This window comes from Ostrinia furnacalis, unplaced genomic scaffold, assembly GCF_004193835.3.
Source record: "Ostrinia furnacalis isolate ACB-3 unplaced genomic scaffold, ASM419383v2 OfSCF2409, whole genome shotgun sequence".
Lineage (NCBI taxonomy): Eukaryota > Metazoa > Arthropoda > Insecta > Lepidoptera > Crambidae > Ostrinia > Ostrinia furnacalis.
In genome coordinates, this window is record NW_021132648.1 from 283,331 (window position 1) to 294,314 (window position 10,984).

Consider the following 10,984-nt stretch of genomic DNA (forward strand, 5'->3'; position numbering starts at 1 on the left):
TGATTTTGATTTTTTGATTTTGATTTTAGAAACATCCAAAAAGTTTACAATATTATTTTCTGTGAGTCATGATGGAAAGAAAATAAGTCAAGAAAGTTCAAAAACTTTATTAAACAGCAGTAGCCAAGATCCAGTCGGTGTAAGGTGAAACCGCAGCGCTAACTCCAGGGTAGAAGGCATCAGCACATCCTCTGCCCCAGGAAACCACTCCGATCAGGATGCCTTGGAAGTACAGGGGTCCACCAGAGTCTCCCTGGCAGGCGTCCCGGCCTCCGACGTCTAAGACTCCAGCGCAGATCATGTTGTCAGTGATTGAAGACCTGGGCCGAGGAGCGTACCTTGCGCGACACAGCTCCCGGTTGATTGTGTTGATTTCCACGTGACGAAGGAGGGCTGATGCTAATCCGCCGGACTGTTGGATAAATATTTAAATTAATAGGCTACTATTTAAAACTCATTTATTTAAACAAGTGGGCTTTTAAAAAGCACTTTTACAGAAGAATTGGTAGTCGATGCCAGTTCATGATGTGTCAGGACGCGATTTCTCCATAGATTTTGCATAGCAATAGGAACTTTTGCTGTATTTTTTGGCCAACTTAATTGGTTTATTGATTTCAAAGCATCTGCAAATGTATGTTATTGAATAAATATTTTTCTGTAACTGAAATTAAAATTTTATCCCAATTTAAAAATAATTCACTGTTGGGTAGTTTTCAGATGAATATAAATTGTTTCTTAGATGACTATGTGACGTATAAATTATTGGTATCTCATCATCTGATTAGAACATGTATGCAAAAAATTCGCTCCACAGTAAATGAATGTATTTTTTCATACTAAATTAATGTCATCTTTACAAGTATAACAACTGCTTACTCGTTTGCCTCCTGTACCATATAAAAGCCATTAGCGGGTGCCAAGCATCAGGGGATGACAACAGTCGCGCAGATTAGTACTCACTGGCGCATCTGGATGACAAGGACGGTCATGTTAGTGGGAGGAGGGTGCGATTGGTATCATAAAGCTCACTCGTACTTACATCTTTCATATTCGAATCGGAAAAATCCTGGGGGGCACCAGACCATTCTTGGGGTGACTGGGGACTTATGACGGGAGGGAGGGGGTCTGTCGCCCTGGGTACCAACCCATGCTACGCCGCCACTGAAAGCTGTTAGATTCAGCGCGCATGGTAGTTGAATATACTCACACTAATGGTACCCCATCCAGCGTGCACCACAGGGGAGTTATCGGGCGCCTCCCAACCCTGGTTGACGATAGCCACTTGCTGGATCCTGTCGCTGTAAACCAGCGCTGAAGACAGCCTCACAACAGTGATGTCACCATCATTGTCCAGACTGCCCCAGGTGGGGTGGTTGAAGACTGCGTCTACTGAGATGGTGGTGCCCCCATTGTTGCGGTTTGTGGTGCCAGCTCTGATACGGCGGTTGCGGACTGAGAAGAACCTGGAAAAAATGTTGGTTAAGGAATGAACTCCTACTTTATACTAGTAAGTTTTTTCAGAATCTGGTCTAGTATTTGGAATTTAGGTTGTATTAGCAATTTAATACTACTCAAATCAGATGCAATTGGAGAAACTGAAGCTTTGAAGCTGATGCAGTGAAGGAACGTATCTAGGAATGGAAAAGGGATTGGAATCGATTGTTTTAACACGTTTTGTAAAAAATATAGCAATTCTCCAATAGTATCCAATTAGATCTGTGACAGTATAATTGACGATAGTCATTCAATTCAAGCCTCTTTTTATGAATTCGTATTTTGAGGAGATGTTAAATTGGCCAGAATGGCTCCATGGGAGGCCAATAATGGAGTATAACAGGACTGTGATCATAGTTGTTACAACTCACACCCTGATTACAAAAAGAAAGTTGATCTGTGAGAACCTTTAACTACTTACAGTCCACTAAAGCAGTGAGCAGCAGATAGCACGTAGCGCGTGTTCAAGATGTTAGCAGCACAGCTCTGGCCCCATAAGATGCCAGTTCTGAATTCCACCTGCACTATGGACGGGTAGTTCTCGATGACGGTCGTGGTGCCTCCCACAATACGCTCGGGGGCTGATTGGGCTGCAGCTGGAAGAAAGGTATATTGTCTGTGAACTACCAGTCATTGAAAATTGAACTCCTCGCCACAAGAAGTAAAGTATAGAATAAAGATCAATGATCTGGCGCCGGTGATATCCAAAACCTATATAATAGTGCACGGTGTTCCACGATTCATACACAATCTAAGTATTGTGGTTCTCCTTGTGCATTGACTTAAAATATAGGGTTCTTCTGCTGTGTTCTTGGACTGCTTCTTCTTTCCAGTATACCTTTCGGGTATACGGGATATGGGATTCAATTATTTCAATTGACATTAATTTACATTCTTTCTATCTATAACAGCCTTTGGGGTTCATCTTCAAACATAGGCCTCCTCTTCAACCTTCCATGGTTGAGGAGTAACATTGCCTGGGTCTAATTATGAAAAATTTACAAAATTAAATAAACTTACCCAAAAACAGGGCAAAAATTAACACCAACGAGGACGCCATCTTAACACTTCCTTCAACAACTAAACGTTGATGACAAACATTTTTATTTTATACGCTCTAAATTATCATTAATTAATCTAATTTACAACGTGCAGGAATTAACCGATCGATAAAATGACGTTTTAAATCTCTTGACGTAGATAGGTTTTTTGCGAAATAAACATAAATACAACTCGATCGAGCTAAATGCGCACCTCGCTGGAATGCGAATCTCCTTTCCACGCGTTTGCCCCGTCTGTACCAGAGCGTCAATGTGACGTCACGGCACAGAATAAGTAATAGTACAGGTACAGAAGGATTACTCCGAAAGACGATTTAAATAAATGCGAGTCTTGCTACGACGCGATACAGTGGAATTCAGCTCGCACAGCACTATGTACCTACAATTTTATTCACCTACAAGTTTTGTCTCTTTCTATCGCGTGCCTCTGAACTCTTCTTACGCTGTTAGGGTTGCTGTCTAGTGAAAAAATAATTAATCTACTCATTTGTAATGAGGTACGTATGTAGGTAAGTATGCATTCATTATGGAAAACCTTCATAGAAGGTTAGGTTCCTATACTATACCAAGAATTATTGATTACCTACATGGCCAACATACCTTTCAGCATCTTTGGGAAGCGAAAAAATAAGATAAATCCGGTAGATTACTTTTCGAATTTAAACACCCGAACGCCGCACAATATTTCTTTCTCTTTATGTCCATTTTTAAATAATACTACGATCATAGAATTATAATCATACTACAACGCACGCCAGCGTCGTGACGGGCGCGCGCGTGACACTCGACTGATATAATACCCGCCGGCGGGGCGCTTCGCTGTAGGTAATTATCGGATGTACCGCGCGGAGTGAGCCAGGCCTGGTCACGGCCACCAGGTGCGCAGTTAACTTGACCGGGTAGTAAAAATGTACATTGTACATGTATCTACATAGGGGAAGGCTGTCCTGCAGTAAACAACCATAGGCTACGAGTAAAATGATGATCAAAGACATAATCCTGCTCCCACCTTCTTTGTATCACACGTTTACGGATGCTTAGTCGTAACAGAATTAGATAAATGTTTTGTATGATCTTCAGACCTCTGAACCTTTTACCTGAACACATGACATACCCATTATCGTACGTAGAGACAGTTATCAATGAAAGTCAAAAGCCCCTTTTCACCATCAATCCCTAATTTTTAAGTGACCCCTATGGTAACACATAACAGTAATTTTGTTTTCATGGGGGTCACTAAAAAATTTGGGATTGATGGTGAAAGCGGGCCTTAGGCTAGTATCTAATTAATTGCCAATCTTCTTATGCTCTTGCTTCTCTTCATGCTTATGATCTGACGCTGATATACGACTAGTTTTTTCAGTCGCTTTGTAGGATTCTCTAGCGTCAAGCAAAGTCACATCATAATATTTTTTCATTACAGAACTTTTTGACTCTGTATGGTTCATACAGGAAAGTTTGAAAGGAAAGGCGACCACGGGCTGGAAGACGTAGCGTGGGAGGTCTCCTACTAGGTGGACCGACGATCTGGTAAAGGTCGCGGGAAGAGCCTGGATGCGGGCAGCGCAGACCCATTCATTATGGAAAACCTTGGGGGAGGCCTTTGTCCAGCAGTGGACGTCATTTGGCTGAAACTAACGAACGAAGGTTCATACCCGGACCTGTCTGTAAGTTTGATAGTCCATTATCTATTGATGTTATGTGCGTATCTTATACTGATATTAAATACTTAATAACCGGCTTATGATTTAACCTATGGCTAATCCTTTCCTAACACGTGCTTCTACTCGTCTTTTATTGAATTAAATAAACATTAGATAAGTAAGCAAACATTCAATAGATAGTGATTAGTAAAAACCCAACAAATATGAACGTCATTACTTAAAAAACGAAAAAGTACCTATTTATCACCAGTTCATCCGCACTTGGAAAGTTGGAGATACTTGATTGAATTCACAAATGGTTATAAGATCAATAACCATTGTACTTCTTTATCTTTGCCTGTAGGCCAGTAAAATTAAACACAAAAATGAATTAAATCGGAAATAATTCCTACTAAAGATTTTAGTGCTTTAATGGCTTCATTAGTTGCCCATAAAGACTCTCCTAGGTTTTCGACTTCGACGGAGTTGTGCTTAAGTGGCGGGGGCCTCCGAAAGGGGCGCTTTTTCGGTTTTCCGGTTATACCGCGTAAAGGACTTACCCTATCGAAAAGTGGTCTTCCTGACGGTTGAAGGGCATTTAATCCTGCATTATATAAGACCAAATTCATATGTTTTGAACAAACCGTTCTCGTGCAAATGTTTAGCAAAGTAGAAAATATGTGTATAATTAATGACCCTCTCCACGTCCAATGGCTCGTTACCCGCAGGCTTCCAAGTCTTGAAAAGGAGCGCCTCAACCAGTGTAACCCTGTCAAGGCTCACGAATTGGATTCGCTTATCCTTGTTCGTCCCAGCCGTACCTTAACTGCAGTTGCTGCACCTCTTCCTGGCACTCTCCTGAACGACTCTGTGTTACCGAATGTGGCTGCCCCTCTTCCTTGTACCCTCCTGTACGATTGCACTGCTTAGTCATATGCCTGGTCCAAGGTTCGACGCCACAAAATCAACTTGGTACGCGTGAAAATAGTTTAAATTAGAGATGAAACGGATAGTGGTTTGGCCGGATACCGGATACCGGATATCCGGCGAGCTGCTAGGCCGGATAGCCGGATATCCGGCGGCCGGATAGTTGGCCCATTGTCTCGTTGTATGTCATGACGAGTTTAGCGCCGCCAGGTGCTTCGAACGCAATCAGTGGGTCTAGTAGACAAGTCACAGATTTTGCCACTTGTCTAGGGGGCAGATCAATTCGAGCGATTTCGGTTGCCATCGTGTGTGGTTGAATAGGAAAAAATTAAATTAATTTACTTGCTGCGTAATCTGACTGAACTGCATCATGTCATCAGACCATCAGTGAAAAAAAGATCGCCTAATTTAATTGGCTATATTTCGACATTAACAGATATTTATTTATTTATTACTAGCTTTCCGCCGCGGTTTCGCCCGCGTGGAATTTTGTCTGTCACAGAAAAACTTTATCGCGCGTGTCCCTGTTTCAAAAACCGGGATAATAATAAATTTCATCAAAGTCGGTTCAGTGGTTTAGGTGTGAAAGCAAGACAGACAGAGTTACTTTCGCATTTATAATATTAAGTATAGAAGTATAGATTCATCATTAGAGTGAATAGCCCTGAAAAAGAAAAGTTTTTTGAAAGGTCTTTTTTGTATCTTTTTGGACTTTAATTATAAGCCGTTATTATTATAAGCCTTTTTATTGATATTTACCTCAAAGATGAATGTATTTCATTTTATTATAAGAAATTGTCGCAGTTTTTTAATATCCGGTATCCGGCCGGATAGTGAGTTACTATCCGGTATCCGGCCGGATAGTAAATTTAGGCCGGATATCCGGCCTACCGGATAGTTACCGGATATCCGTTTCATCTCTAGTTTAAATACCTACTACTATACATACAATACAATATGCGCTTTCCTACAAACTTTATAAAGCCATCTGTCCACCTTTAAGAGTAAACGTTTATAGCCAGCATTTACAATCTTTGATTTCCAGATTGGTTATAAATGAAATATTGGCCTACATTCAGCGCCTTCCTTTATAAGACCAATTCTGCCCACCTTATGGGCGGACGTCTTACGCTGCACTGGCTGGTACGTGGCCTCCATTCCAGAATCTTTGCTGCCACATCGTCCGCAGTTCTGCGTGGTATGTGGCCCTACCTATTGCCACTTCAGCTTGGTAATTTCTTCGGGCTTTGTCAGGGACCTTACTTAGTTTATCATAAGTGCCACTTGTGGTCTAAACTGAATAAATATTTTTGATTTTGATTATGATTGATTTTGATTTTATCTTTATCTCCTAAAAAAATCTTCTTCCTCGGCCCCTCACTGATGAGGATCGCGGCCACAGATAGTGTTCCTTCACAGACTAAGCTGTGTGGACCGCACGATGCAAACTCCTTTTTTAATTTAGATTGCCTTTTAATTATTAAAGGGCATCGTGTAGATTTCATAGCTGTAAACTTTCCTTCATCCTTTTTTTTTCAAGTAGGTACGGGTACATATTACCTAGTATCTCTACGAGTATTACTACTTGTGTCGGTATGCGGCTTACAAACCTTATTTAACATAATTTAATCGTGTTTTATTGCCGGATTTTGTATATCCGTTATCAATTGTAAAATCATTCGATACGTTTAGTTATCAAGATTATTCTGGTATTAGAGCTCCATAAAACGAATTTGTTTTTCTCAGTAGCGACAAACACGCGTAATAGCCAATAATTATTAAATTTTATCAATATAATACACGGTAAAGTCCTTTGTACCCAGTAGGTGTTATTATGCAACAAAAATGTAGGCTGATGTTTACTGCTACTTATAACATTGTATGTAATAATGATTATCATGAAGTCATTGTCAATGTCTTAATTATTATCGTCTTCACCTTATAAGTTATCAACATCATAAATCAATCGTACATTTGTTATATGAAATATCATATCTGTCTGCTGAACCTGACATTAAAACCTTAAAAAGATTCATGGGATAATTTTGGAATCTAAATTTTTCAAGGTTGATAATTCATTTTATGAAATTGATATCAATTTTTAATATCCGGATAATATACTCTTAGATAACAGTGTTACAGAAAAGATCCGCTATTTTCTGTGATTAGTCACCCCCCTTTTGATCGAAAATTAAACTCTAACAACACTCAAACTGCTGGTTACCAGCGTAAGCAATCCCATTTAACCTTGCTAAATACATAGTATGAGCTTCAGCTTACTAGAGATAAAAAAACTAGGTGCGGTTGGTAAAGATAAAATGAAACAAAACATTTATCAACTCTTTTAGTTTATTTTACAAAACTGGAATTAAATAGGTATATCATGTTAATATCTAAGATGAAGTGGTGGCCACAATCCAAGGAGTGTAAGGAGAGACGGCGGTGTTGACGCCAGGGAAGCCATCCTGAAGACAGCCGTTGCCCCAGGAGATGACACCGATGATGATGTTTCCGAAGTAGACAGGGCCACCACCGTCACCCACGCAAGCATCAGCAGTGGAGGAACCGGCGCAGATCATGTTAGAGGTGACTTGGGGAGAGGATGAGAGGGTGGCGTAGTTGGAAGCGCAGACTGAGTTGTCGAGGGTCAGCACTTGGATGGATTGGAGCTCCTCAGCACGGTCTCCGCCGACCTGGATGGAAAAGATGATATTGAAATAATGTTTTTACAAATTGACACGATTTGGAAAGATCTCAGATTAACGACCAGACAACCCAAAACCTAGCCATAGAACGAGAAATGCAGCCTCAAAATAAAAATGTGTAAAGGCATAGCAGAAGAAGAAAAAGAAGACGCTCTAAAAGAAGATAAATAATCTTACTCTAAATACAAAGTATGTAAAATGACCTTATCCTAAATCTTGTTCAATCTATGTATAATGTAACTCTGATCTAGAACATTGAAGTATAACTTCAAAAATCTTACCGCGGTAATTCCCCATCCGAGCTTGGTCACGGGCAGGTTACCAGGGATGGTGGTGCCAGCAGCGACGATGGACCCAGCCGCGATGGTGGAGCTGAAGATGAGAGCTGAGCTCAGCCTCACGACCGTGATGTCACCATCGTTGCCATTCTGGCCGTAGCTAGGGTGGTTGTTCTCTTGAGCTACGTAGAGGATGATACCGGACTCAAGAGTGCTGGATCCAGCCCTGATACGGCGGTTGGATGCATCGTATCCACTGTAACCAAGAAATTGATAGTGTTAGCAAAAATATTACTCATTTGTATGCCAGAAATTACTAGATCCTTCTTGTGCTAGAGAAATCATTTCTTGTGCTCTTGCATCACTCTAATCCAGCTGAATTGGAACCTTTTATCGTCGCTAACGTTGAAATATGTGCAATTGTGGACCATTAACTTAATGACATTAAGTCAGGCATCCGAAAAATAATTAAAAGGTCTGCCTGTCTGCTAGGACTGCAGATAATTTCAAAGAACCTATGTAAATAGTATTAAGAGCTTGCTCTTGATAATAATCTCGCCCCGAAGGCGCAGTGCAGTACATGCCTTCTACGGTGGAGCCATTTTCCCAGAGAATGCCTTTTCACTCGAACCTCCAAAAGGCTTTAAGGTTCTATGTTTTGAGGTCCGAGGAACACAAACTCCAGCTGCAATTGATAGCAAAGTCCACTTACGTTCCAGCGAAGCAATGGGCCGCAGAGAGGATGGATACGGAGTTGAGGATGCTACCAGCGCAGTGGTGGGACCAGAAGATGCCGCCGACGGTCGACTCCACCTGCACGATGGAAGGCCAGGTCTCAATAGAGGTCGAACTGCCCCCGATGATGCGAGCGGGGTTGGCTGACGCTGTAGCTGTGAAATAAAAATCAATATGTAAAGTACGGCCAAAGAGAAACGATACCAAATGTATAGCCTGACCAGGAACATAAAAACCCTGGCATAGAGGCGCGTCAATTGCATTTGATAGTGCAACACTGAGTACAGTCGTACATGTGTTAAATTAATAGGCTAAATTTATGTGTCAGGATTCAGGATTACGGGCTAATTTGATATTTTCATAAATTAACGAAAAAATATTATTAAAGGTAACCTGGTTTAAATAAATTAAATGAAACCATCTATCGAGCTAGTAGGATTTATTTTATTATTCATCAATAATCAAATTCAGAACTTGAATATTCAACTGCAATGTCTGCTCATTAACGCTTCAAACTCGGTACTTCTTTCCCAATTCCATAAAATTCAAAACTTAGAAAGTGACAAAAAACTTTAAAATAGGTAGTTGAAACAGACTACAGCTAATTTTCATAGTGGACTGTACTATACGATAAACATGTCAGTCAATTTGACAACCTTTGTCGGAAACATTATTCAATGAAAATATAAGTAGTCCGAACCGTTAGTATTTCTCTTCGACAAATACATTAACACATTGTGAACCACTTTTCTTTCACGACTATAAAAATATTTTAGCAATTTAATTCACTAAATCAATTGCACACATTTAAAATAAAGTTTGTTTACACTTTGACAACAATAGACTGACATGCAAGGTGACATGTCAATGAAGTTTTCAGTTACTGTTGCCATTAAAAGAAATTAGTACCATTAGTTTTCCGCAACATGGCGAGGGTTTTTATGTTCCAGTGGGTCTAGACAAAGTGCAAATTATAATCGCAAACCAGTCGCAAAGTGGTCGAAAAGCCCCTTTTTTGTATGGAGTTTTGACGGATTCGATTTTCGATTCGATCAAAAAGTGCGTTTTGTCTAGGGGGGCTGGTCAGGCTATAAACAAACCCAATGTCATGGGTGAACCCGTCTGACTTTGACATAGGTATTTGGCAGGAGAACGAGACATTACGAAAAATACACAAGATGGGAAGAGACAGAATATATTGTCAACTCGACAGTCTTATCGACCTTTTGTATCGCTGCTAGTTGGCCGTACTTTAGATAGTTAAAAACACAATGGGGGCAATGGGTCAATTTGCACTACACTTAGGCTTGTGGGATTCCTTAAGGGTGGCATTTTTCTGTCAGTGAACGCCTTACGGTTGAAAAAAAAGGCTCTCTTAGTAGAAAACCTTTGGACGAAGAATTAAACTTACTATAAAAATATTAAAGTAAGGAAATGGATGACACTTTTGATACTCTTTAATTATTGGCAACACTTGAAAGGTGAAACATCTTGACCTAGATCATAATTACTTTTTATCAAATTGAAATCGATATTACGTCATCTAGCCTCTATATAGAGGAGGTAAGTTTACAGGTTAATTGACAAAAAACTTAAGTATAACTTAAAAATTACTAACTAACCTGCGAATAGGGCCAGAGCCAACACAAAAACCGACGCCATCTTTTTGCAAATGAAGTTCAATTCAAACTAAAAACTTTATTAACGGTTTATATACGCCCTAGAAAGATAATTAAACTTAATTTTATTTCCTGATAAATTTAAATGATTGATTTATCAATTATTACAATAGATAAACCTGTCACTATATTATTATGTTACTATCTTATTATTCTACTAGCGGCCGCCCGCGACTTCGTACGCGTGGATCCCGTTTTACTCCCTTCATCTATCTTACGCGGTTTAGACTTTTTCATACAAATGTTTATTCCCGTGGGAATTTTGCAATATCCTGTTGTAACTAAGCTTTAAGTTTACTAAGGTACCTGCATGCCAAATTTCAAGCGTCTAACTTAAGCAGTTAAGATTTTTCATACAAAAAGATTTTCCCGCTAATTCCCGTTCCCGTGGAAATTTCGGGAATTCCTTGTTGTAACTAAGCTTTAAGTTTACTAAGGTACCTACATGCCAAATTTCAAGCG

At 40.0% G+C, this 10,984-nt stretch overlaps 1 protein-coding gene across 1 annotated transcript; it reads right to left on the reverse strand.

Moving 5' to 3' along the window:
- Positions 1-92: 92 nt before the first annotated feature.
- Positions 93-10,548, reverse strand: LOC114355440 (enteropeptidase-like). The gene is made up of 8 exons (XM_028308280.1): positions 10,466-10,548; positions 8,821-8,998; positions 8,112-8,364; positions 7,522-7,818; positions 2,515-2,596; positions 1,916-2,090; positions 1,208-1,463; positions 93-412 (listed from the first exon to the last, which is right to left on the reverse strand). Exons 1-8 carry the CDS (start codon positions 10,503-10,505, stop codon positions 110-112), a joined length of 1,584 nt encoding a protein of 527 aa, XP_028164081.1. The 5' UTR covers positions 10,506-10,548; the 3' UTR covers positions 93-109.
- Between the last annotated feature and the right edge of the window lie 436 nt (positions 10,549-10,984).

Excerpts from the sequence above, each read along its gene's own strand:
- LOC114355440 (XM_028308280.1), bottom strand. The coding sequence starts at position 10,505 with ATGGCGTCGGTTTTTGTGTTGGCTCTGGCCCTATTCGCAG. Across the intron at positions 8,365-8,820 it reads GCCCATTGCTTCGCTGGAAC|TGGATACGATGCATCCAACC; the intron begins GTAAGTGGACTT and ends TCTTGGTTACAG. Across the intron at positions 2,597-7,521 it reads TTGTGGCCACCACTTCATCT|AATGTTTGTCATCAACGTTT; the intron begins TAGATATTAACA and ends GTATAAAATAAA.